General features: G+C 31.8%; 6 protein-coding genes across 8 annotated transcripts; 3 read left to right on the top strand and 3 right to left on the bottom strand.

Moving 5' to 3' along the window:
* Positions 1-132: 132 nt before the first annotated feature.
* Positions 133-1,306, bottom strand: LOC130448849 (calcium and integrin-binding protein 1-like). The gene is made up of 5 exons (XM_056786393.1): positions 1,194-1,306; positions 1,107-1,141; positions 805-1,052; positions 552-750; positions 133-242 (listed from the first exon to the last, which is right to left on the bottom strand). Exons 1-5 carry the CDS (start codon positions 1,242-1,244, stop codon positions 221-223), a joined length of 555 nt encoding a protein of 184 aa, XP_056642371.1. The 5' UTR covers positions 1,245-1,306; the 3' UTR covers positions 133-220.
* Positions 1,307-1,423: 117 nt separating this feature from the next.
* Positions 1,424-3,362, top strand: LOC130448865 (coiled-coil domain-containing protein 174). Its single transcript, XM_056786423.1, has 5 exons — positions 1,424-1,469; positions 1,532-1,710; positions 1,763-2,304; positions 2,360-2,578; positions 2,631-3,362. The coding sequence occupies exons 1-5, from the start codon at positions 1,440-1,442 to the stop codon at positions 3,293-3,295; spliced, it is 1,635 nt and encodes a 544-aa protein (XP_056642401.1). The 5' UTR covers positions 1,424-1,439; the 3' UTR covers positions 3,296-3,362.
* Positions 3,363-3,472: 110 nt separating this feature from the next.
* Positions 3,473-5,473, bottom strand: LOC130448894 (RING finger protein 141-like). 2 transcript variants are annotated; one of them, XR_008910396.1, is made up of 5 exons: positions 5,160-5,450; positions 4,885-5,106; positions 4,664-4,831; positions 3,887-4,612; positions 3,473-3,828 (listed from the first exon to the last, which is right to left on the bottom strand). XR_008910396.1 is itself a non-coding variant. In XM_056786473.1 (4 exons), the coding sequence occupies exons 1-4, from the start codon at positions 5,297-5,299 to the stop codon at positions 4,447-4,449; spliced, it is 696 nt and encodes a 231-aa protein (XP_056642451.1). In that variant the 5' UTR covers positions 5,300-5,473; the 3' UTR covers positions 3,473-4,446. The 2 variants fall into 2 exon arrangements, 1 of the variants encoding a protein (XP_056642451.1); XM_056786473.1 differs by having other exon boundaries at positions 3,473-4,612; positions 5,160-5,473.
* Positions 5,474-5,521: 48 nt separating this feature from the next.
* Positions 5,522-22,599, top strand: LOC130448857 (dedicator of cytokinesis protein 7). 2 transcript variants are annotated; one of them, XM_056786405.1, is made up of 25 exons: positions 5,522-5,573; positions 5,626-5,695; positions 5,752-5,930; positions 5,991-6,187; positions 6,242-6,581; positions 6,848-7,127; positions 7,185-7,359; positions 7,414-7,735; positions 7,787-8,237; positions 8,417-8,703; positions 9,612-9,786; positions 9,849-10,215; positions 11,543-12,107; positions 12,187-12,469; positions 12,535-12,844; positions 14,171-14,484; positions 18,644-18,796; positions 18,861-19,262; positions 19,327-19,616; positions 19,714-19,885; positions 19,955-20,135; positions 20,197-20,363; positions 21,597-21,820; positions 21,879-22,025; positions 22,079-22,599. In XM_056786405.1, exons 1-25 carry the CDS (start codon positions 5,533-5,535, stop codon positions 22,122-22,124), a joined length of 6,138 nt encoding a protein of 2,045 aa, XP_056642383.1. In that variant the 5' UTR covers positions 5,522-5,532; the 3' UTR covers positions 22,125-22,599. The 2 variants fall into 2 exon arrangements, 1 of the variants encoding a protein (XP_056642383.1); XR_008910384.1 differs by lacking the exons at positions 19,955-20,135; positions 20,197-20,363; positions 21,597-21,820; positions 21,879-22,025; positions 22,079-22,599 and having other exon boundaries at positions 5,533-5,573; positions 18,861-19,218; positions 19,714-19,848.
* On the bottom strand, positions 22,453-24,323 carry LOC130448870 (26S proteasome non-ATPase regulatory subunit 6). Its single transcript, XM_056786438.1, has one exon. The coding sequence runs from the start codon at positions 24,237-24,239 to the stop codon at positions 23,070-23,072; it is 1,170 nt and encodes a 389-aa protein (XP_056642416.1). The 5' UTR covers positions 24,240-24,323; the 3' UTR covers positions 22,453-23,069.
* Positions 24,324-24,393: 70 nt separating this feature from the next.
* LOC130448886 (vacuolar protein sorting-associated protein 37A) lies at positions 24,394-25,730 on the top strand. Its single transcript, XM_056786462.1, has 5 exons — positions 24,394-24,568; positions 24,622-24,811; positions 24,865-24,982; positions 25,037-25,431; positions 25,480-25,730. The coding sequence occupies exons 1-5, from the start codon at positions 24,495-24,497 to the stop codon at positions 25,672-25,674; spliced, it is 972 nt and encodes a 323-aa protein (XP_056642440.1). The 5' UTR covers positions 24,394-24,494; the 3' UTR covers positions 25,675-25,730.
* Positions 25,731-25,783: the final 53 nt, after the last annotated feature.

The raw sequence follows: 25,783 nt of genomic DNA on the forward strand, positions 1-25,783 counted from the left end.
AAAGGAATTCAGCCTTTGGCCCCTTGATTGCCCGCAATGTAACTAAGAATTATGAATTCTAACAATAACTGTTAGAATAAAAAAGTTTAATAATTCAATTTCCAGGATTTCAGATTAATTTTGAATGAAATATCCATTTAATTGATTATAATTTATTAAAGGGACAAATTAGACATTAAAATATATGAATATTGATGTTATATTTTTTATATTTGGTTGCTTACAAACGAATCCTAAAGGCACTGAAAAAAAATGTTCCTGTTATCTATAATTGTCATATTTTTCATATTTTATACTTTTTTTTTAATAAAAAACCAATTACTATGATAATATTACCCAGAGTAAAATAAATTTTCTTATAAATCGCCTTTAAATTAATTTTGTATCAAAAAGAGACTTAAATTCATGAAGGTCTATTAAGAAAAACATAAAAAAGTTTCAAGAAATGAAACTTAAAGAAGTTAAATTGATTCCGGTGGAAAGTGATTTACAATGAAACAAAAACACTCAAAGCCTAACCTAACCAAAACGATAAAAAAATAAAAACTCACTTTAAAAAATCCGAAGATTTATCAGTGATATGTTCGAATTCCGCAAACGAAAGTGAACCATCATCATCGAAATCAGCTTCTTCTAATATATTCTCTATCAACATATTTATCTCGTTATCATTCAATTTATGTTCTCCTGTCAATTTGTTGATAACTTTTTTTAAATCTGATACTCCCAACATATCGTCCCCGTCAAAATCTAAAACAAAGTAATATTGAAAATTCTATTTTTATTTAGTTATTTGAATGTTACCAAATATACGGAATGCGTGTTCAGCTTTAACAGATTTTGGAGCACCTTCACTAAAAACCGACATCATATCAAGGAAATCCTCGAACGTACAATCTCCGTCATGACTAGAACTGAAAACTTCGCATATACGTTCTCCGAAAGGGTTTACACTTAATTCTGGATATTGTAATATTTTCGCTACTGGAAGCTTGGCGTTTTTGTTATGTCCCACTTTTTCTGGTGCTAAAGCCTTAAATTTTTTATGTGCGCTAAAAATGATTCGATAAATACGCAAGGATTAGAATAATAGTAAGAATACTTACTGCAGTACTTCCTTTTTTGAAAAATATGTCAGGTCCTGTAATTTAGTCAAATAATCAAGAAGAAATATTTAATTTGAAATAAAATACCTGATAATCCTGTAGTTCATCGTCACTAAACTGGCTTTTCGTTTGTCCCATATTTTTTATTTGCTTTGTATGTAAATAAGAATATTACACAGCTTTATTTAACCATAGATAAATATATAAATAATTTAGAGTTTAATTTATCTATTATTCACGCTAGTAGTAGCTAGATAACTGAAATGTGTAAAGGCTACGAAATTTTTAAGATGTTAATTATAACCTAAATTAAAATTAGTTGTCAAAATAAATATGAGTACATACGAAATAAGTAAATCTTCCGTAAGTATATAGAAAAATTTCTTATTCATTAAGTATATTATAATAAATTGATATAATTACAGTTGTTGAGTTTAAAAGCTGAAATATTAAGGAAACAGGAAGATATATCTAAAGCTAAAATAGAAAATGAAGCCAAAATTAAGGTACTAAAAAAAGTACCTTTAGAAATAAAGAATAAAGGTGTTGAAGAAAGGAGTAATAAGGATTATGAGGAAGATTTAGACTTATTAAAACTTTCCAAGTAAGTACAAAAATCTAAAACAATATATATTTTTTAATATACATATTTTTAGAACAGTTTTGGAACGCAAAACTGAATTATACGAAAAACTTTCGTCTGGTACATTATCTGAAGAAAAAAAGAAAAAATATGAACAAGTTTTGGTAAGATTTGATAAAAAAAAGAATAATAAAGTAAGTGATGTACCCCCCAGTGATTCAGAATCTGATAAAAGACAATCTGAAAGTGAAGATGATAATTACTATGAATCTGATGAAGATGAAGCAAAAGATCCGGGAGAAAGATGGGTTGAATATGTTGATTCCTTCGGTAGAACTAGGAAATGTATGGAAAAAGATTTGGAATTTTTAAAATCAAAAGACAAGGAAATGAAAAAGATAATCCATGAAAAGAAACAATTAAATGAAGAAGACAACCGAAAAGATGAAGAAGATTGTTCTCAAAATGTCACTGAAGATACGGATATTTCAAAAGACACCGACCAAATGATATCTAGTGATATGAGAAGGGAGTTACAGAGAAGACAATGGGAAAAGGAAGAAGAGGAAAACCGCAATAAAACAAATATTCATTATGAAGATGTATTATATGGGGGTAATGTATAAAAATTTAATAAATTTTTATTTGTTTTATTCTATTTTTGTTGCAGAGGCGAGAACACATGGAGTTGGTTACTACGGTTTCTCTAGAGATGAAGAAGAAAGAGCAAAGCAACAAGAAGCTTTGAAAAAATTGAGAAAGGAAACTGAGGATAAACAAAAAAAAGCACAGGAACTTAAAGAAACTAGAGAAAAGCTTCTTGCAGCCAGATTAAAAGCAGCTAGAAATCGAAAAAGGGCTAGATTAGGGCTGCCACCAGAAGAAGACGGTAACAATTTATTACTTGTTAAATTTTTTAATAAATATCCTGTTTATTTCAGAACCTGAATCTATTACCCCTCAACCAGTAATATCTGAAAAAGAATTGCAAAAACAAAAAGAACAAGAAGAAAAAGAACGTCTTTTAGAGGAAGCTAGGCAGAAGTATGTTAGACCTTGGGACGTAGGTAAAGAAGGTGTTAAGGAAATGGATGTCATGACCCAAAAGGAATGGGTCGAAAAGAAGAGGAAAGACAGACCTGCAGAATTCGCTCCACCCACTAATTACAGAAAAAATTTTAGAGCCGTAGAAACAATAATAACTGAAGATGGAGTAGAATCAAATGAAACCTTGAAATTCAGTACTGGAAAACCGAAAAATAAGCACAAGAAAGAGAAAAATGTTTTATTAAAATCGTCCAACAAAATAGAAAAATTGAACCAAAAGACACAAAAAGATACTAGTGCAGATATAGCATTGCGGAATATCAGACAAAATGATCAAATCGTTGATTTGGAAGATGAAGGTATTCATAAAAGGAAAGGAGTTGAAGTAGCTCCTCCTTCAACATACGATTATTATGGTCCAACTTCCACTAAAATAAAGAGGAGTTCAAATACCGGGACAAATATACAAGAATCTATTGAAGCGGGTCTCAAATTTTTGAGAAAACAAGTTGAGGAAAAAGAGAAATCTTCAAATATCGATGATATGTTTTTATTTTAGGAAATACATGAATTATTTATATAAATATGTATACTGTATAAAAGGATTATTAATAAATTATTAAAGTCATACTTATTTTAAAACCCACACAACAAACTGAAAAAAAGACACCATGAAGTTTGTCTATAAGTCAACTGAAAACATTCAAAATTAAAAAAAAAATAATTTAGACATAGGAAAACAAAATAGATTACTTGGGGTTCATGTTAGGTCGCAATTTCTGTCATCTACTTTGATTTTTTGCTTCCAAGGATGTATGATATTTGGAATTACAACATTCAGCTTCTCATGGCATATCATCAGCCTGTCTCGTTCACTCTTGGAGATCAGTCTCCCTCAACGACTATTTTGCTTAGACTTGGATCCAATTCAAATCCATCTATATGACAATATTGTAAAGTAGCCAGCACTGTTCCTTTTTCATTTGCATCTGTAACTTTTGTTCTAAAAACTTCTTTGTTTAGGATTTTATCTCTTAAAGTCTCTTCAAGGCTCGTTGAGTTATTTTCATTTTATTATTCAGTTTTTCAGGGCTAAAATCAATAATGGGAGGAAACATGTTGGTATATCTGACTGAAGCACAAACTGTACCTTCATGTTAAGGTTTTTTTAATAAATTAAAATCGATAATACTTTTTTTTCTTTCACATATTTGTAATATATTTTCTAGATTTAAATATAAAACTGTAACATTATAGTATATTATACAATAAAGCGGAACATTGTAGGCTTCCAATTTCCAGAAGGGTTTTACACTACACGAAATACTTAATAAGAATTAGCAATTAAAGTTTTGAATCTCCAAAGTCGATAAAAAACAATATTTCGATTCTTATAGATATAATTGCACATTGAAAATTTTTCTCCACCATCTTATTCAGATAATACAGGTGAAAATCGATACTAGCATTTAGTATTTTGAAAATTCTAGCCCAGCAAGAAAATATTGAAAAAATATGAAAATTGTGATCATTTGGAAACTTTTCTTAATGACGAAATGTATTAGTAAAGAGGGTACATATAGTCAAGTCTTATGAACAGCAAGAAATGAAAGAAAATCTGTTTATGAAAGGAAAATTTTCATAAACAAGCCAGTGTTTTTTTTAATTAAAAACACCCTACAATTCCCTCGTTATCTATAAAGTTATATATTAAAAAGGTGTACAAGAATGTCCATCTTTATTCGTCAAATTTAATAAGTTATCTCTAATTTCTTTGCTTATTTCTTCTGCTTTTGGTACATCTGATAATACCCAAGTATCGTCTGTACTGTCTAATTTTTCTCTGCAAATAGGACAAGTATCGTGAGTCTCGTTCCTAAAACAACATTATTATTATATTTATTCTTTATTCTATTTAATATTGTACCATTCTTCTATACAACTTAAGCAGTAACTATGCGCACAGGGTAATAATACTTCCTGTTTCCTTTCGAAACAAATGCAGCATATAGTTTGACTTTCCGTACTTGATTCTGATAACCTTTCTATAATACCAGATATACTGATGCTATCAACATCGTCCTTAGTGTCGTAGCTGGAAAACATTTATATTAATATCAATTTTGATATGTAATAATTACTTTTTACTTTTCACATTGCTCTACGGCTATAGTTTGGCACTTTAACGTCTTAAAAACCTTTATAAATTGGTTAAGGGATAACAGCCTAAATGTAATTATTTTTTGATCTTCCGGGTCTATTTTAACGCAAGCAATTTGTATCGTAGCTTTCCAAAATATAGTTGAATCGTTAACGTTTTTTACGGCGAATATTAATTGATTACCGTTTTTATCTAAACATTTTTTTGATCTACAAATACGCAATTATTACATGACTTACGAGTTACGAAAAAAAAAACTTACAGTTCATTTATCTCTCTGACTAAATTTAAAAAATCGTCGTAAGTTAATTTGTTTATTTCGTCTGACAGAAGCGTATTTATTGAATCGTCACTGAGCATTTGAGAAAATGTGTCGTGAAAATGAGAGCTTGTTGCACCCATTTTTTCAACTTGTTATAAATAGTAAAACTAATAATAAAACGATTTTATTAAAAACCATTTAGTTTTGATATCTTATCTGTTTGTATATAAATGGTATACATTTAAAAATAGACCAATATGTAAATGAAAAATAATTTGACATAAACTTCTTCTATTTTTTCAAAATTTTTATGCAAATGAACTACTCCATTTGACATATGTATAACCTTAAACATTGTTTATTTTGTATTGAAATGGCGTCCACGCAAAGGGCGTTTGCACAAAAATTATCAAAGTAATAATTAAAATACAAAAATTTTTCGAACGTTAATATTTTTTTGTTCTAGACAACATGCCGCTGATGTACGTCGAAATGTTTCTTGTACAAAAAGTGGACTTTTATCACCTTCTTCATCGGTACGGTCTATATTTATAAATTTAATAACTTTTTTACTTATATATTTTTTGTGTAGGGGTGGATAAACGAAGTAGTAGAACCTTTAGAATTTGAAGATTTCTTACAAAGTTATCAAAATTTAATAGATCGTGACCCTTTAAGAGCTATTCTAGATATACCACAAGGAGATGTTGAAGTGGAAATATTAGATAGGCCTATAAGAACTATACGTCCAATTTTACCCGAGGAAAAACTGTGAGGAATGTATATATAGTTATCTAAATACAATATTTCATAAATTTCCTATTTTTTTAGTGACACTTTACCTCCTCATGTCCAGACTTGTGTAGAATGTTATAAATCTTGTTGGAAGATCATTCGATATAATAGTAGATCATACAGTAGCAGCGTTTCTAGTAGGTCTAATCTCTGCAAAGAACTACCCCTTACACCAAAACAAGAATTTGAAGTTGATTTCCAAGCTCCTCCTTCAGAATCTAGCAGTGAAATCGGTAGAATTCATTCTTATTAAAATAAAATTGTAATTCTCAATTTATTAATTCCAGATTTGACCTCACATAGTAGTGGTAGACAAAGTGTAGTTTCCATAGCTTCAGTTTCATCATGCGGAGATACATTAACTCCAAGAAATTCTTGGGCTTCTTTAGATCTTCGACATTCAGCAGGAGATCCCCTAATTTTGGAAATATTAGAACATCCCGTACCAGAAACTATGGATCAGTTAAATGAAACTAGAAGACAAGTAGAAAGACAAGACGCTTTATTTAATTTGATAACATCAGAGGTTCATTTTGAAGCAAACGAACCTGCAGAAAAAAGATTACCTGCCATTGCACCTTATGAACACATGGGACATAGGGTGTTGGTCAAATGCCAACAACTAACGTATGATAACAAATTTCTACATAATATTGTTAAACATTATGTACTTGGTCATTATAGTTGCAATTCAGCTCAAATAGTGTCATAAGTCAAAAAACCAAATTAAATTTCTTATTTATTAGACTTTTTGATATATAAATGTTTCTAAATCGTCTTAATTTTAGGTCTCTTCTGATTTAAAATTAGTTTTTTTTATAATTGTGTCAAATCGTATTTTGATAAAGACTTGGGACACTATTTGAGTGAAGGTGCGTTGTTATTTGTTGCAGAATGGATATAGAAGTAGAACCACTTTTTGCTTCGATGGCTATGTATGATTGTAAGGAACGTAAAAAAGTATCAGAGACATTCTATTTTGATTTAAATCCGGAAGGTTTGAAAAGGATGCTGGGAGGACACGTGCCTTATAGTGATACTAGTTCTTTAGCTAGGGGTTGTATTTTCAATATATCTCATCCTAGTCCTGATTTATTCATCGTAATAAGATTAGAGAAAGTTTTACAAGGTGATATAAGTGAATGTGTCGAACCGTATCTCAAAGAAGACAAGGTGATTGTATTTTCGGTTATTTTTTGATTGGATTTTAATTCTTTTTTAATTTATTAGAATCGTGATAAACTAAAATCAATTGCTGTTTCTGTTTGCGAACGTTTGGGGAAATATAGACAAGCTTTTGCTTGGACAGCGATTAATTTGGTAAATGTTATTAATGGTGGAAATTCATTGGAAAGAGATTCTGATAGAGATTTAATAGGGGGTGGTTCTAATACGAACAGTTTGGGTAAATATACTATTTATTTTTATAAAAATGTGATTTTTACGGTTTTTATATTAGATAGGAAATCTTCGGCTAGTGGTCTTGAACAATTAAGACGGAGAGCAACAGATATGGGTACTTTAACTAGAAGAGGTTCATTGGAGAGACAGAATAAAAGACGTTCGTGGTCGCCTGATCATTTAGCAAACAGTATTGATTCATTCCGACCGATAACTTTGACAATGTCTTCGTTTTTTAAACAAGAAAGTGATAAACTTAAAGATGAAGATTTATATAAAAGTTTACAAGAACTTAAAAGACCCACGTTGGTTTTGAAAAAATTAAAATGTATACCGGCTACTTTGAAATTAGAAATATCTCCATGTCCGACAGAATTGAGGTTAAATAAAAAAATTTTAAATTCCATTTAGGTAAAGATTTTTCTTTTTAGGAATTGTTTGACACCGGAATTGGCGAAACTTCGTCCTTATATAGACGAGAAAAGTAGACCAATAAAAGAACTATTAGAATTCCCCATAAAAGAATTACTCGTACCGCATTACACCTACAGAAATCTCCTGTTTGTCTCACCAAAAGAACTCAATTTTTCAAATAGAACGGGTTCTTCTCGTAACCTTGCCGTTCGAGTTCAATTAATGGCCGGAGAAGAGGAAAAGAACGCCCTATATAATATTTTCGGTAAATCTAGTTGTCCGGAAATGTTAAACGAAGCTTATTGTGCAGTTACTTATCACAATAAGAACCCTTCTTTTTACGACGAAATCAAAATTAAATTACCAGCCGCTTTGGCCGACAATCATCATCTGCTATTTTCTTTTTACCACATATCCTGCCAGAAGAAACTCGATCAAAACACAGTGGACACACCAGTAGGATATACAGTAAGTTTGGATACAAGTAATAAGTAAAAATTGACGTTTCGACCTACTTCGTTCTTTATAAAGTTAAATTTTGTTATTTTAAATTGATTTTTATAAAAAATAGACCTAAAATCGAGAGTAATAATCACGAAAAACATAGAAAAAGGTCAAAAAAAAGAAATTATAATATTTCATTACAGTGGTTACCTTTATTGAGAGACGGTCGTTTAATATCTGGTGAATTTTGTTTGCCCGTAATGCTGGAACCTCCACCGAGAAATTACAGTTACATCCCGCCGGATGTGTGTTTACCTGGAACCAAATGGTTAGATAATCATAAAGGATTATTTACGGTTACCTTAGATGCCGCTTCTTCCGTACATACCGACGATCCCCCCATCGAGAGATTTTTCGCCGCTTACGATTTCGTACATACCGGAATCATACCACAACGATTGGGAGAAGTCGGATCAGAAAACGAACTTAGGTAAGTATTACTTTCGAATAAATTTACACTAAGTTTTGCACAATAAACGTTCAATTGGGAATCATAACCTCTAAAACAACAACAACAACTCTAACTAAAGAATCCCTTGGAACTATCCTATTTATTAATTACTCTTCTTTTTATATATAAATGACTTTACTTTTTACGTCGACAGCTATATGTTACAGTAAAATAACTTGACATTCGTAATAACTAAGGCGATTTGAAACTTAATTGTTTTAATCAGTGGCGTAACATTTTTTAATTTTTATTATAATATACATTAAATTATGAATCATAACCTCTAAAACAACTAGTACAACATTTACTAAATAATCTTTAGGAACTATTCCATTTATTTTATCTTCTTTTTATTTGAATTTTTAACTTTACTTTTTATGTCGACAGTTACATGTTACAGCAAAATAACTTGACATTTGTAATAACTTAGACGATTTGAAACTTGATTGTTTTAATCAGTGGAGTAACAATTTTTTTTATTACAAATTTTTACACAATAAACATTAAATTGTAAATCTAAAGTAACTAGTTCCACACTTACTGAAGAATTCCTTGAAATTATTCTATTTATTTGATCTTCTTTTTTTGTATTATATTTGACTTTACTTCCCACGTTGACAGCTACATGTTACAGTAAGGTAATTTGACATTCGAACTAATCAATCGAGGCCATTTAAATCTTCATTGTTTTAACCAGTGGCGTAACAATTTTTTTTATAAAATTAAATAATTATTACAAATAGGGTACTTGCATTTTTTAAAAAATATTTATTTTTGTTTATTTTATAAGTTCTTGATATGAAATAACGTCAGAAAGTTGAATATTTAATTAAAAGTGAAAAAAGTATTCTATTATTTAGCATTTTACGATTTTACATTTTTTATAGATCTGCTATGTTGGGTTTGTCTGGTGCTAAACCGGAAACAATAGTCAAGTATTTACCGATAATTTTCGATAACATCATCGAATTATTAGTGCAACCGCCCCGTTTGTCTGGTCACACTTTAAACGTCGGACATACTTGTTTCGAAGCGATTTGTTCGCTTCTGGATAAAATATCGGTAAGTAAAATTCCTGTTTTATTCAATTCGATTATATTTTGATATTTGTTGATGTGTTTCAGAACGTCCAAGAACTCCCAGTGGACCAACACGGTCGCAACCAACTATTAGCCACTTATATCCAGTACCAATGCAACATGCCTCATCCGTTATCCAATCAAAATTCTCCCGACTACGAAAATTGTTCTTCCTCGATGACTCGTAGTACTTCTAATCCCGATTTAGAAGTAGCCCAAGTTCAGTATTCCCGAGGATTGGATAGGGCCGCTAGTATGCGAGTACCCACCAACGAATTGTTGAATCCGAACGCTAGTATTTGTCAAAGGATTGTCCATCAACAATTAGCTCTACAATGGGTCGTTTCCAGCGGTAGATCCAGAGATTTAGCCATGCAAAATGCTTGGTTTCTATTCGAACTTATAATAAAAAGTGAGTGATTATATTATTGATACGCCCCTGGTCGGTTATATATTATATATAGTATTCAGTACTATCGAAAAAGAAGAAAAGTGGTCTTGTACTTTAGGCCTCTTTATATAACGAGTAGTTTGCATTGAAACTCGACTCGTGAAAGAAGATTGTCTATTAAGCAAATTAATTAAATGTCAAAAAATGGTCCGTGGGGTAAACAAATTCTTGTACCGGAAGTTTTTATGTGGTTTTTGAAGTTATTTGTTGGATTTTAGATCATTTTTGCCACGAAATGGTTTCTTAAAAATTCTTTATTCGAATTAGAGCGAAATTTCCTTACTAAAACGTGGTTTTATTGAGTTTTTTCGACTATATAGTGTTGTGCTTAGAGTTTGTCAATTTGATAAAAACTAACTAAAAAAAATTGCGTTAATACTCAGTTTTGGCTGTATTAGTTTTATCGAAACATATCTATGGAGTCTTGTTAATAACATAAAACAAGAAATCTATCGAAAACAATCGAATTATCGGAAAAAATCAAGAAAAACTAAATACGAAAGTCAATTGTTTACCCCACGGCCATGATTTTGACGTAGATCAGATGTTTTCTTGTATCGCTTGACAGATATAATCGAAAAAGAAGAATAGTGGTCTTGTACTTTAGGCCTCTTTATATAACGAGTAGTTTGCATTGAAACTCGACTCGTGAAAGAAGATTGTCTATTAAGCAAATTAATTAAATGTCAAAAAATGGTCCGTGGGGTAAACAAATTCTTGTACCGGAAGTTTTTATGTGGTTTTTGAAGTTATTTGTTGGATTTTAGATCATTTTTGCCACGAAATGGTTTCTTAAAAATTCTTTATTCGAATTAGAGCGAAATTTCCTTACTAAAACGTGGTTTTATTGAGTTTTTTCGACTATATAGTGTTGTGCTTAGAGTTTGTCAATTTGATAAAAACTAACTAAAAAAAATTGCGTTAATACTCAGTTTTGGCTGTATTAGTTTTATCGAAACATATCTACAATCGAATTATCGGAAAAAATCAAGAAAAACTAAATACGAAAGTCAATTGTTTACCCCACGGCCATGATTTTGACGTAGATCAGATGTTTTCTTGTGTCGCTTGTCAGATATAATCGAAAAAGAAGAATAGTGGTCTTGTACTTCATATCACGAGTAAAAAATTATTGAATAAAGTCTTATCGGTCTCTTTCTATAATATGTAGTAGATAGATTAATACAGACCGAGCATCATCGAGCAAGAAGAAAACGATGTTGCCAAACTTTTGATAATAGTATGCGTATTTGAGAAATGTTTATTTAGGACGATTTTCGCATTTTAGGTATGGTGGAACATTTGTCCCATACGAGATTTTTGGACGCGCCGAGAAAAATAAGATTTTCCGAACAATTTTTAGACGACATATCGACTTTAGTACATACCGTTACCGCCGAATTAATTTCGCATTCGACGAGCGAAACTCGAAAAGCGCACAAACTGAACGCGGCGTTGGCGTTCTTCTTTTTCGATTTGTTATCGATAGCCGATCGCGGTTGGGTGTTCCAACAATTGAGATCTTACAACAAACAACTCCAAGCGAAAATAGCTTCGATACAAGATTCGGTTTTGGTCGAATTGAAACTCGAGTTCGCTAGAATCATATGCAGTCACGAGCATTACGTCGCTTTGAATTTACCGTTCGCCTCGCCGTTTATGGCTACGGATAGCAACGTTTCTCCATCGCCGAGCGTCACCAGTTCGACTAGTCAGAATTCGTTTTTATCCGGGGCTCCGCCGAGTCAAGAAAGAGCCAGCACGTTCGCGGAATTGTCTTCCGAATATAGACAACATCATTTTTTGTGCGGTATAGTTTTGGCCGATTTAGCTACCGTACTTTTGGAAATGCAGTAAGTTAAAATCGTATATATATATATATATATATATATATATATTAAATATCGAGTATTATTCGACGTTATTTTACAGCCAGCCCAGTTTACATACCAAAGCGGTGGATACTTTGAAGCAGTTATTGTCTTGGCACGATAGCGATCCTCGATATAGCACCGTCGAAGCTAGACAAAGGGTAGCGGCTCTTTATATGCCTCTATTATCGATAGCTATGGACGTTTTACCTTTATTACACCATTTCGGTACCGATAAAAGTCAATATACCAACGACGATGTGGGTCCTAGTAACATAAATCAGACCGTAGCCATGGCTATAGCTGGAAAATTACCGCCGAGTACTTGCGATGGTTTTTCAACGGTAATATTACGAATTTCGATTCGATATTTATTAATTTTTTTATTATTACAATTATAAATTTGTAGTTGCAATCGAGGAAATTGGGTATTTCGGCGGAAGTTACTCGGAATATATTAGCTTGCGTTTTGTGGTTGTTGAAAAATATCGAAAAAGATTGTTTGTCTCAATGGTTGATTGAATTGTCGCCGAATCGTCTCGCTACGCTTTTACATTTATTAGACGCGTCTACTAGTTGTTTCGAATATAGACCGAGAAGAAGAGCGCCGCCGCCGTCGGGTTACGCTCACGCGCAGACTACGCAAGATATGAGATCGAGATTGGAGGACGTTATTTTAGGACAAGGATCCGCCAGGGAAATGATGCAAAGAAGGAAAGGTTCGTATTTCGTTTCGTCGAAAGTTCTTCGAAATAATTTTCGAGGATTGTGAGATTTCTTCTTTTCTTTTATAATTTTATATCGGATTTGATAAGTTATATAGGTGTAAAGGACTATTTATAGCCGAGAGAGAAGAATATCTTAACCTATTTTCCAACGATTTGGACTCAATTTCGGTCTTAGGAACATTTTTTTTTTGTTTCTATCGTAAATTTTTATATTTTATGATAATTCTTTACAATTGGCAACGATGTTTCACGTTAAATACCGAATTTTTATACCGATTTAGATTCAATTTTTATATTTGACGACAATCTTTCAATTTTTCACCTTCATTTTTTGAAATTTGACATTAATTTTTGACATTTGACATATTAATTTTTGATGTTTGACATTAATTTTTGATATTTAACACCGATTTTTCAAATTAAGTAAACAATTTGGACTCAATTTTGACTTTTAAAACCATTCCTTTAATTCTTCACCTTCATTTTTTGCACTCGACTATAATTTTTGACATTTGACATTAATTTTTGATATTTAACACCGATTTTTCAAATTAAGTAAACAATTTGGATTCAATTTTGACTTTTGAAACCATTCCTTTAATTTTTCACCTTCATTTTTTGCACTCGACAATAATTTTTGACATTTGACATTAATTTTTGACATTTGACATTAATTTTTGGTGTTTGACGCCGATTTTTCAAATTAAGTAAACCGTTTCTAATAATTTGGACTCATTTTTGACGTTTGATACTAATTTTCTAGTTTTTCTCTTTTTTTTTTGCACATTTGATACTTTATTTTTTTGCATTCGACTATTTGGAATTAATTTTGACATTTTCAGTATCTTCTTTCAAATGACATCTGTCAAAATGATTTTTTATTAACAGTTGTTGCGCAATGAAACTCATTTATGCAAAAATAGATGAAATTTTTCGGGGTACATAATACTATTTAATGAATATCATTTTTCCAATTCGATTAATTAACATAAATCGCGCTTATCCCCTAGAAAAGTACTGGCAACACTGTTTATGAATAGAATTAAATGTATTCTAAAGTATGACGTCATAAAACGAGTTGGTAACATCGGTTAGTATTCGACAGGATTTTTGAAAAATAAAAATTAAACTCTACACGTAAAAGTTTATTGTAATTTAAAAGTGATGTTATGAGCAAACCTATCATACCAGCAAGTAAAAATAATATATGACGTCAGGACATTCCGAATCGATTAATTTAATTGTTAATGACGTCATATTAACGATCGATTTGATCGAGCGTGTACGTTTTGTTTTTATTTTGTCGATATGTTCAAGGTGGGGCGTCTCAATCGTCGAACGAAAAAGTGCGTTGGCGTAAAGAACAACTGTACAGACCGACATCGGATTTCATAGAACGTTCTCGAGACGATTTAACTAACGATATACATTTGGAGGGTCATCTGGCTACCGAAGCTTCCTTCATAATTCTCGATACGTTAGAACGTTGCGTCGCCACCATATCTCAAAGCGATTCCCAACAACATTTCGTCGGATTAGCTTTGACCGTATTGTTGCACGCTTTGGGAAAAAATCAAAGTACGACGGTGTTACCACACATGTTCGCATCCCAAAGAAGTTTAGTCTTCAAGGTACATATATCACTTTCATAACGTTTTCATAACCTCAAAAATCTTCTATGACATTATTGACGTTTTTATAACATTTTTATAGCCTCAAAAATCTTGTAATTCGACACTTTTGACGTTTTCATAACCTTAAAAATCTTCTACGACACTATTGACGTTTTTATAACCTCAAAAATCTTGTAATTCGACATTTTTGACGTTTTCATAACGTTCTCATAATCTCAAAAATCTTCTATGACACTTTTGACTTTTTCATAACGCTTTTATAACCTCAAAAATCCTGTACTTTGACACTTTTGACGTTTTCATAACGTTCCCATAACCTTAAAAATCTTCTATGACACTTTTGACTTTTTTTATAACCTCAAAAATCTTCTATGACACTTTTGCCGTTTTGATAACTTTCTCACAACCTTAAAAATCTTCTAAGACACTTTTGATTTTTTCATAACGCTTTTATAACCTCAAAAATCCTGTACTTTGACACTTTTGACGTTTTCATAACGTTCCCATAACCTTAAAAATCTTCTATGACACTTTTGACGTTTTCATAACGTTCCCATAACCTTAAAAATCTTCTATGACACTTTTGACGTTTTCATAACGTTCCCATAACCTTAAAAATCTTCTATGACACTTTTGACGTTTTCATAACGTTCCCATAACCTTAAAAATCTTCTATGACACTTTTGACGTTTTCATAACGTTCCCATAACCTTAAAAACCTTCTATGACACTTTTGACTGTTTCATAACGCTTTTATAACCTCAAAAATCCTGTACTTTGACACTTTTGACGTTTTCATAACGTTCCCATAACCTTAAAAATCTTCTATGACACTTTTGACTGTTTCATAACGCTTTTATAACCTCAAAAATCCTGTACTTTGATACTTTTGACGTTTTCATAACGTTTCCATAACCTTAAATATCTTCTATGACACTTTTGACTTTATTCATAACACTTTTATAACCTCAAAAATCTTCTAAGACACTTCTGACTTTTTCATAACGCTTTTATAACCTCAAAAATCCTGTACTTTGACACTTTTGACGTTTTCATAACGTTCCCATAACCTTAAAAATCTTCTATGACACTTTTGACGTTTTCATAACGTTCCCATAACCTTAAAAATCTTCTATGACACTTTTGACGTTTTCATAACGTTCCCATAACCTTAAAAATCTTCTATGACACTTTTGACGTTTTCATAACGTTCCCATAACCTTAAAAATCTTCTATGACACTTTTGACGTTTTCATAACGTTCCCATAACCTTAAAAACCTTCTATGACACTTTTGACTGTTTCATAACGCTTTTATAACCTCAAAAATCCTGTACTTTGACACTTTTGACGTTTTCATAACGTTCCCATAACCTTAAAAATCTTCTATGACACTTTTGACTGTTTCATAACGCTTTTATAACCTCAAAAATCCTGTACTTTGACACTTTTGACGTTTTCATAACGTTCCCATAACCTTAAAAATCTTCTATGACACTTTTGACTGTTTCATAACGCTTTTATAACCTCAAAAATCCTGTACTTTGATACTTTTGACGTTTTCATAACGTTTCCATAACCTTAAATATCTTCTATGACACTTTTGACTTTATTCATAACACTTTTATAACCTCAAAAATCTTCTAAGACACTTCTGACTTTTTCATAACGCTTTTATAACCTCAAAAATCCTGTACTTTGACACTTTTGACGTTTTCATAACGTTCCCATAACCTTAAAAATCTTCTATGACACTTTTGACTGTTTCATAACGCTTTTATAACCTCAAAAATCCTGTACTTTGACACTTTTGACGTTTTCATAACGTTCCCATAACCTTAAAAATCTTCTATGACACTTTTGACTGTTTCATAACGCTTTTATAACCTCAAAAATCCTGTACTTTGATACTTTTGACGTTTTCATAACGTTTCCATAACCTTAAATATCTTCTATGACACTTTTGACTTTATTCATAACACTTTTATAACCTCAAAAATCTTCTAAGACACTTCTGACTTTTTCATAACGCTTTTATAACCTCAAAAATCCTGTACTTTGACACTTTTGACGTTTTCATAACGTTCCCATAACCTTAAAAATCTTCTATGACACTTTTGACTGTTTCATAACGCTTTTATAACCTCAAAAATCCTGTACTTTGACACTTTTGACGTTTTCATAACGTTCCCATAACCTTAAAAATCTTCTATGACACTTTTGACTGTTTCATAACGCTTTTATAACCTCAAAAATCCTGTACTTTGATACTTTTGACGTTTTCATAACGTTTCCATAACCTTAAATATCTTCTATGACACTTTTGACTTTATTCATAACACTTTTATAACCTCAAAAATCTTCTAAGACACTTCTGACTTTTTCATAACGCTTTTATAACCTCAAAAATCCTGTACTTTGACACTTTTGACGTTTTCATAACGTTCCCATAACCTTAAAAATCTTCTATGACACTTTTGACTGTTTCATAACGCTTTTATAACCTCAAAAATCCTGTACTTTGACACTTTTGACGTTTTCATAACGTTCCCATAACCTTAAAAATCTTCTATGACACTTTTGACTGTTTCATAACGCTTTTATAACCTCAAAAATCCTGTACTTTGATACTTTTGACGTTTTCATAACGTTTCCATAACCTTAAATATCTTCTATGACACTTTTGACTTTATTCATAACACTTTTATAACCTCAAAAATCTTCTAAGACACTTCTGACTTTTTCATAACGCTTTTATAACCTCAAAAATCCTGTACTTTGACACTTTTGACGTTTTCATAACGTTCCCATAACCTTAAAAATCTTCTAAGACACTTTTGACTTTTTCATAACGTTCTTATAACCTCAAAAATCCTGTACTTTGACACTTTTGACGTTTTCATAACGTTCCCATAACCTTAAAAATCTTCTATGACACTTTTGACTGTTTCATAACGCTTTTATAACCTCAAAAATCCTGTACTTTGACACTTTTGACGTTTTCATAACGTTCCCATAACCTTAAAAATCTTCTATGACACTTTTGACTGTTTCATAACGCTTTTATAACCTCAAAAATCCTGTACTTTGATACTTTTGACGTTTTCATAACGTTTCCATAACCTTAAATATCTTCTATGACACTTTTGACTTTATTCATAACACTTTTATAACCTCAAAAATCTTCTAAGACACTTCTGACTTTTTCATAACGCTTTTATAACCTCAAAAATCCTGTACTTTGACACTTTTGACGTTTTCATAACGTTCCCATAACCTTAAAAATCTTCTATGACACTTTTGACTGTTTCATAACGCTTTTATAACCTCAAAAATCCTGTACTTTGACACTTTTGACGTTTTCATAACGTTCCCATAACCTTAAAAATCTTCTATGACACTTTTGACTGTTTCATAACGCTTTTATAACCTCAAAAATCCTGTACTTTGATACTTTTGACGTTTTCATAACGTTTCCATAACCTTAAATATCTTCTATGACACTTTTGACTTTATTCATAACACTTTTATAACCTCAAAAATCTTCTAAGACACTTCTGACTTTTTCATAACGCTTTTATAACCTCAAAAATCCTGTACTTTGACACTTTTGACGTTTTCATAACGTTCCCATAACCTTAAAAATCTTCTATGACACTTTTGACTGTTTCATAACGCTTTTATAACCTCAAAAATCCTGTACTTTGATACTTTTGACGTTTTCATAACGTTTCCATAACCTTAAATATCTTCTATGACACTTTTGACTTTATTCATAACACTTTTATAACCTCAAAAATCTTCTAAGACACTTCTGACTTTTTCATAACGCTTTTATAACCTCAAAAATCCTGTACTTTGACACTTTTGACGTTTTCATAACGTTCCCATAACCTTAAAAATCTTCTAAGACACTTTTGACTTTTTCATAACGTTCTTATAACCTCAAAAATCCTGTACTTTGACACTTTTGACGTTTTGATAACGTTCCCATAACCTTAAAAACCTTGTATGGCACTTTTGACGTTTTAATAACCTTAAAAATGTTGTACGACACTTAGAAAACCGTGGCCTCGAGTTATTAAGGTATTAAACAATGTTATACGAATGAACTACTATTATTATACGATTTTCGATAGTTGAAATGTATTTTTCAGTTTCACAGCGCCTTGTTCGACGAAGAAAGTTCCCATTGCGCCGATTTGTGTTTGTTATTATTGAAACATTGCGGTTCCCAGATAGCTTCGGTGCGTTCCCAAGCCGCCGCCTCTTTATATTTATTAATGAGACAAACTTTTCAAATAGGAAACGTGAGTTACCGAAATAAATTTTCGTTAATTTTCGATTCGTTTAACCGTCCGTTTTTGTTTTAAGAATTTCGCGAGGGTGAAAATGCAAGTGACGATGTCTTTGAGTAGTTTAGTAGGAACTTCGGCGTCTTTCAGCGACGATTCCCTACGTAGATCCCTGAAAACGATACTGGAATACGGCGAAAGGGACATCGAACTTCAAGAAACCACTTTCCCCGAACAAGTCAGAGATTTGGTTTTCAATTTACACATGATTCTATCGGATACGGTTAAAATGAAAGAATTCCAAGAGGATCCGGAAATGTTGTTGGATCTGATGTACAGGATAGCGAAAGGGTATCAGAATTCGCCGGATCTCCGATTAACTTGGTTGGCGAATATGGCGCAGAAACACATGGAGAGGGGCAACCATACCGAAGCCGGTATGTGTTTGGTGCATTCGGCCGCTCTGGTCGCCGAATATTTGGTAAAACTACACGAGAAATTAAATTAAATTGAATTCGTATCGATTCGATATTATTTATCCGTAGGCCATGTTGGAATCTCTGCCGCATTTGCCGGCCGGCGCCGCCGCTTTGCAACCGGTCAGTCCGAACGTTTTGGAGGAAAGCGCCGTTTCGGACGACGTTCTGAGTCCGGAAAAGGAAGGCGGTTGTCTCGGTTCGCATTTCACCGAAGCCGGATTGTTGGGATTATTGGAACAGGCCGCCAGTAGTTTCAACGGGGCGGCTATGTACGAACCCATGAACGATATATACAGAGTGTTGATTCCGATCGCCGAAAATAATAGGGATTTCAAAAAATTAGCCAACATTCACGGGTAAGTCGATTTTTTAACATTTCATTCGATACAAATCGAAATTTTAGTGGTTATGTAAGTGTGTGGAAAAAGCTTTTTTTTTTTTTGGTTTTTTTAGAAAGCTTCACGAAGCTTATACTAGAATCGATCAATTATCCGGTAAAAGAATGTTCGGAACGTACTTTAGAGTCGGTTTTTACGGTTCGAAATTCGGCGATTTAGATAGAGAAGAATTTATATATAAAGAACCGACTTTGACGAAATTACCGGAAATATTTAGTAGATTAGAGGTGAGGTCGTTATTCGGATAAGTACAATTTGTTGTAAACGGTTTATTTATAAAACACGATTTATTGTAGAATTTTTATACGGAACGTTTCGGTGCCGAAAACGTGATAATCATCAAGGATTCGAATACGGTCGACGCGAACGCTTTAGACGGCGAAAAAGCTTATATTCAAATAACGTACGTGGAACCGTATTTCGAACAATACGAATTGAGATACAGGCAGACGCATTTCGACAGGAATTTCAATATAAGTATATATCGAATCGAAACGTTTAATTTATTCGTTTATTATTTATTTATTTATTTTTATAGAAAGATTTGTATACGCGACTCCTTTTACGATGACAGGTAAAGCACACGGAGAATTGAAAGAACAATACAAAAGGAAAACGATACTGACTACCGCCGTTCATTTCCCGTACGTCAAAACCAGGATTCAAGTCGTTCTAAGATCGCAAATTACATTAACACCTATAGAGGTAAGCGTTTAATCATAAACTTTTTCAATATACCTCGTATAATTATATATAACGGCTATAGGAGTAATTATTTCTTCGAAACTTTTCTAATGTACCTCGTATAAAAAAAAAACACGACCGCGAACGAATTATGGAAGTTGATTATTTTTTAAACTTTCGGATTTTATTTCAATACAGTTATTGGAACTTTTCGAACGTTTCTCGTATAATAAAATGTTGTGATTATAGCGGAAATGACATTTCAATGATTTTTCGAATATACCTCGTATAAAAAATACGACTTCAAACGAATTAAAAAAGTTTTTTTTGGAAATATTTTAAATTTGTTTAGATACAGTTATATAGGAACTTTTCGAACGTTCCTCGTATAATAAAATGTTGTGATTATAGGGGAAATTACATTTCAATGATTTTTCGAATATACCTCGTATAAAAAATACGACTTCAAACGAATTAAAAAAGTTTTTTTTGGAAATATTTTAAATTTGTTTAGATACAGTTATATAGGAACTTTTCGAACGTTCCTCTTATAATAAAATGTTGTGATTATAGCGGAAATGACATTTCAATGATTTTTCGAATATACCTCGTATAAAAAATACGACTTCAAACGAATTAAAAAAGTTTTTTTTGGAAATATTTTAAATTTGTTTAGATACAGTTATATAGGAACTTTTCGAACGTTCCTCGTATAATAAAATGTTGTGATTATAGGGGAAATTACATTTCAATGATTTTTCGAATATACCTCGTATAAAAAATACGACTTCAAACGAATTAAAAAAGTTTTTTTTGGAAATATTTTAAATTTGTTTAGATACAGTTATATAGGAACTTTTCGAACGTTCCTCTTATAATAAAATGTAATGACTATAGCGGAAATGAAATTTCAGAAGCTTTTCGAACATACCTCGTATAGAAAATAGGATTTCAAAGGCATTAAGGCAGTTTTTTTATTTTTTTTTATTATTAATATTTTAAATGTATTTGAATACAGTTATGTAGGAACTTTTCGAACGTTCCTCGTATAATAAAATTTAACGACTATTGAAAAAATCATATTTTCGATACTTTTTTAATATACCTCGTATAAAAAATACGACTACGAACGAATTGTGGAATTTGTTGATTGTTTTGAAATATTCCTATTATAATTTTCGAACGTTCCTCGTAGACATACCCTATAAACCAATTATTGGTAAACTTCCTGGTATAATAGCGTATTTTTTTAAGGTTGCAATAGAAGATATCCAAAAGAAAACAGTAGAATTGGCGAATGCTACCAATCAAGAACCTCCGGATCCGAAGATCCTGCAGATGGTACTGCAGGGTTGTATAGGTACGACCGTTAATCAAGGTCCTTTGGAAATGGCGACGACGTTTCTTCCGAGCGATGGAAAAGCCTTAACCAGACACCAGAATAAATTGAGATTGTGCTTTAAAGATTTTTCCAAAAAGTTAATATCATTTTATGATAATTTTTTTTTTCGTATTTATTTTATTTAATTTTGTCAGGTGTCAAGACGCTTTGAAGAAGAATAAGAATTTGATTGGACCGGATCAAAGGGATTACCAAAGAGAATTAGACAGGAATTATAAGAGATTCATTGAAAAACTTCAACCGTTGGTGAATCCGCAAAATATAACTATAGTAAATAATAGGTAAACATTTGCCTCTAAAATCGATTTAATTTTTTATTTATTTTTTTTTTCAGTCCCAACAGATATCCTCACGCGGAAAATTCACCTTTAAGATGGTAGAAAATCGAAAAATTTTATTATAAACATTTCAAGTAATCGATACTAAAAATTTGATTCAAAAGTTTAGTAGCGAAACAAAGTTACATCCGTGGGTCTAAAATTGCCTTCCGAATCATCAAATCAAAGAGAAACACTGCAAACATTTGTAGAAAAGTCTTTTTCATATCACAAACACTTTTCTACAACTTTTTCTTCGGCCCAAAATCGATATGTTACTTCTGCCTTACTGAAGATGGTAACTTGGTTATAGAAACGTGTATCGGCCATCAAATATTTTTAAATGATTATTCACTTAAATAACTTAAAATTAGTAAAACGGCACATTTATATTATATTCCATTTAATGGCTTTTTATGGAACATTATTATTTATTAGAATCTAAGATTATTTATTTATATGCATATATTTATCACAATCGCTGATATTTTTTTTTATTTTTATATAGACTATCGAAATTATAAGTATATCTAGTAAATTGTAGTTTTATTCAATACCTTTCATTTTATCCCAAAAATCAAATGTTGCTTCAAGACAATCTCAATTAACGGTAGTGCAAATCTTCTTTAACCGACGCTACGGTCCTTTTCAACAATCATCTGTCCCCGAGGATGGTGCCTCCAACGTCGAAACCCTAGCTGGATCAGGTCCGCCTCCAACCAGCGAAGGCGAGGTCTTCTAGGAACTCCATACATGGCTCTATGTGAGTAAAAAACAGAAGGCATACTCCCCACGTGTTCCAGGTACCTCAGACGTGCCCCCCAGATGAACACCACCATATCTGGCTCCCCCTAGATCTGTCTCAGTTCAGCATTCCTCCGAATCCTCCATGCAACGTTCTCACAAACAGGACTGGGGTAGTGCAAATGTGTAGTAGATTTCAATTGAGAGAAAAGTATTTATTTCCTTAATTACAGATATATTTATAAAAAAAAAACAAGTTTTCATTTAAATATTAATAACTCTGGACAACTTCTGGACTCTGTTCAGTAGTAAATCTCCTTGTTTAACGACAGAGTTGAACTGGGCGTTCTTCAAATCAGGTCTGTTGGTTTCAACAATTCCACCGACTCTATCAATTTTACAATGTAGTCTTCCGGCTGCTATAAAAGTAGATAATTCTTCATCGATGTATTCGACTGTGACACCGAAAGCTTCAGCCATATATTGTAATGTAAGAGAGCGGTAGGATTCCAAAAGTTGTGTATAAGCTGAAATCTTCATCTCCCTTACGTAGTAACGGTAATGAGGGTTTAAAAAGTAATCTTTTCTTAAAACTGTCTCAACTTCTGCTAAGTTTGTGAAAAATTCTGCGTATTGGCAGTTATACAAAGAAAATAAATAGTCTTTTACAAAAGGTTCTGAATGTAGTACTTCTAGTATTTCGGAACCTTTTACAACTTTATCTCTTAGTTGATTTCGCGGTAAGCTTATAATAGATGTGTATACAGTGTATCTGACGAAAGCTTTGTAATCCATCAATTCGTAGGAAGTAAAGGTACTGACTGTATCCAAAAATAAATTAGCGGCAGTTTTAAAATCTCTTACTGACATACAATATGCACCTTGGTATACTTTTAAACGATTTCTTCTATCCCAATCTCCTCCTTCTTCTATTAAACTTTTAGCTTTATCGATATTTCGAGTAATGAGATCGTGATCCATAAAGAAAAGACCGATTCTTATTAAATGGAATATTATATCTAACCTGTGACCAAGTGAGACAGTCTTATCATAAGTTTGTCTAAACGTACTTATTGCGTTGTCTTTATCACCAATACGGCTGTAGTATTCCGCTTTTCTCAAATAAGCTTCTCTTACTTCCATTTCTCCCAAATTCTTCTCCGCGTCTTCTATCGCTTCATCTAGTAATTTAATTTGTTCGTCATTTTTCGACTTTAAAGTTTTCAGTAAATTAGCGTCTAATTTCCAGCCGGTTTCTTTACATAGCGCTTCATACCAAGGAGCCATGTCATCCTTCTTGATCGCATCTGTGATTTTAGCGTGAACATTTTTATCGTTACGATATTCAACTAAACTTAATAGAAATTTGCAATGCGCCAATTCTAAATCAGGATTTTTTTCAAGACCCTGGTCTTCCAAATTTTCAACAGGCATTCTCGATGACTTTTTGCTTTCACACTAAACCAAAATGACACAACAAAATTGCAAATGAAATTACTCTTCTTCTTTTTCACCGTGTTTGTCAAATGTCAAAAATTTTGACATAAGTAGATCCGATGTATCATACGGTAGGTTCAATGTATTCAATAGTTCCAATAAACCAACTAGCTTTATATAAAAAAACATAAGTCACGCGTCATATTTTTGTTGATTTATTTCTACCTTCTTGAAAACATTTTTTTTAATGAAATGTTACCAAGATTATTAAAAGCAAATGATATCCGCAAACATCAAATAAATACTTTAAAGATATTTAATGAAAAGTAAATATTATGAATTGTCAGGTTCCAAATCTATATTTCAGTATAATTTTTAGCGTTGCTGAAATTATCGAAGGAGAAGAATATGATTTATATTTTAATTCTGGAGGTAACAATTTATGTTTAAAAGTATCTTTACCTAAAGATTTTCCCAATGAAAAACCTTCGTTAAAAATAATACCCACAATAGTACATACTTGGATAACTAGTGACGGTGATATTACTTCAGCCCCTGGTTTGCTTAATGTTAGTATAAAATTGATTTCGCTTATTCGGATTGAATTTATAAATTATTTTAGTGGACTGTACATTCGGATTTAGGTAGAGTAGTACAAGCAATTATAAGAGAGTATCAAAGAACTCCACCACCTTTAGCTGTTAATCAATCAGCGAGTATGTCACCTACGATTCCAATAAGTAAAAAAATATTTTTTATTTGTCTAAAACTAGTTTTTATTATTGAAATTTCAGATGGCGAAATTCGGGCGAGTCCAATAAATTTCTCCACGTTCTCAAATATGAAGAGTTTTTCACCTCCACCTCACCCACAACAAATTCTGTCTATTCCAGAATTGTCGACGTTAACTTTAGACGAATTACAATTTTTGAATGAAAATACAGACAAACAGGACGAATTTATTGAACAACTTGCCCCTATTAAAGAACAAAACAAAGCTTTAGACAGTTTAATTCAAAACGTTGAAGAACTAGCAGAAAGTAACTTTAGTAAAGAAGATAAATTAAAAGAACTGAAAAAAAGCGTAGAAAATAGATTAGAAGAAATAACAAAATTGGCGTTTGAAAATGAAAGATTACATTCTGTGTATCAACAATTATATGACAAATACGCTCCGAGAAATATACAGGTAAAATTACGATTAAATAATTGGTTTTAGTATAAAGTTTTTTTTTAGGAACAACTTAAGTTAGAAGCAGAAAAGGCCGACATAGAGAGTGAGAGAGTAGCCGAATCGTTTTTAAACGGAGATATAGACGTCGATAAATTCGTTAGTGATTTTATTAAAATTAAAATTTTGTCACAAAGTAGAAAAACTAAGGAAGAAAAATTAGGTCAGCAATTAGATAGACTGGAACAAGCTGGATTCTAATTACTTTGGTGCAATTCTAGTTTGTATTTTTTTTTAATAATAAAATAATTCATAATCAACTTTTCACTGTTTTATTTTTTTAAAATAAACCACAATTCAATATCTATTG

This window comes from Diorhabda sublineata, chromosome 1 (genome assembly GCF_026230105.1).
Source record: "Diorhabda sublineata isolate icDioSubl1.1 chromosome 1, icDioSubl1.1, whole genome shotgun sequence".
NCBI lineage: Eukaryota > Metazoa > Arthropoda > Insecta > Coleoptera > Chrysomelidae > Diorhabda > Diorhabda sublineata.

Excerpts from the sequence above, each read along its gene's own strand:
- LOC130448849 (XM_056786393.1), bottom strand. The coding sequence starts at position 1,244 with ATGGGACAAACGAAAAGCCAGTTTAGTGACGATGAACTACAGGATTAT. Across the intron at positions 751-804 it reads ACACGCATTCCGTATATTTG|ATTTTGACGGGGACGATATG; the intron begins GTAACATTCAAA and ends ACTTTGTTTTAG. Across the intron at positions 243-551 it reads AAATCTTCGGATTTTTTAAA|TGCCTTTAGGATTCGTTTGT; the intron begins GTGAGTTTTTAT and ends ATTTTTTTTCAG.
- LOC130448865 (XM_056786423.1), top strand. The coding sequence starts at position 1,440 with ATGAGTACATACGAAATAAGTAAATCTTCC. Across the intron at positions 1,470-1,531 it reads ACGAAATAAGTAAATCTTCC|TTGTTGAGTTTAAAAGCTGA; the intron begins GTAAGTATATAG and ends ATATAATTACAG. Across the intron at positions 2,579-2,630 it reads GCTGCCACCAGAAGAAGACG|AACCTGAATCTATTACCCCT; the intron begins GTAACAATTTAT and ends TGTTTATTTCAG.
- LOC130448894 (XM_056786473.1), bottom strand. The coding sequence starts at position 5,299 with ATGGGTGCAACAAGCTCTCATTTTCACGACACATTTTCTCAAATGCTC. Across the intron at positions 5,107-5,159 it reads GTCAGAGAGATAAATGAACT|ATCAAAAAAATGTTTAGATA; the intron begins GTAAGTTTTTTT and ends GCGTATTTGTAG. Across the intron at positions 4,832-4,884 it reads GCCGTAGAGCAATGTGAAAA|CTACGACACTAAGGACGATG; the intron begins GTAAAAAGTAAT and ends AATGTTTTCCAG.
- LOC130448857 (XM_056786405.1), top strand. The coding sequence starts at position 5,533 with ATGGCGTCCACGCAAAGGGCGTTTGCACAAAAATTATCAAA. Across the intron at positions 5,696-5,751 it reads TTTTATCACCTTCTTCATCG|GGGTGGATAAACGAAGTAGT; the intron begins GTACGGTCTATA and ends TTTTTTGTGTAG. Across the intron at positions 5,931-5,990 it reads ATTTTACCCGAGGAAAAACT|TGACACTTTACCTCCTCATG; the intron begins GTGAGGAATGTA and ends CTATTTTTTTAG.
- LOC130448870 (XM_056786438.1), bottom strand. The coding sequence starts at position 24,239 with ATGCCTGTTGAAAATTTGGAAGACCAGGGTCTTGAAAAAAATCCTGAT.
- LOC130448886 (XM_056786462.1), top strand. The coding sequence starts at position 24,495 with ATGTTACCAAGATTATTAAAAGCAAATGATATCCGCAAACATCAAATA. Across the intron at positions 24,569-24,621 it reads TTAAAGATATTTAATGAAAA|CGTTGCTGAAATTATCGAAG; the intron begins GTAAATATTATG and ends TATAATTTTTAG. Across the intron at positions 24,983-25,036 it reads GTCACCTACGATTCCAATAA|ATGGCGAAATTCGGGCGAGT; the intron begins GTAAAAAAATAT and ends TTGAAATTTCAG.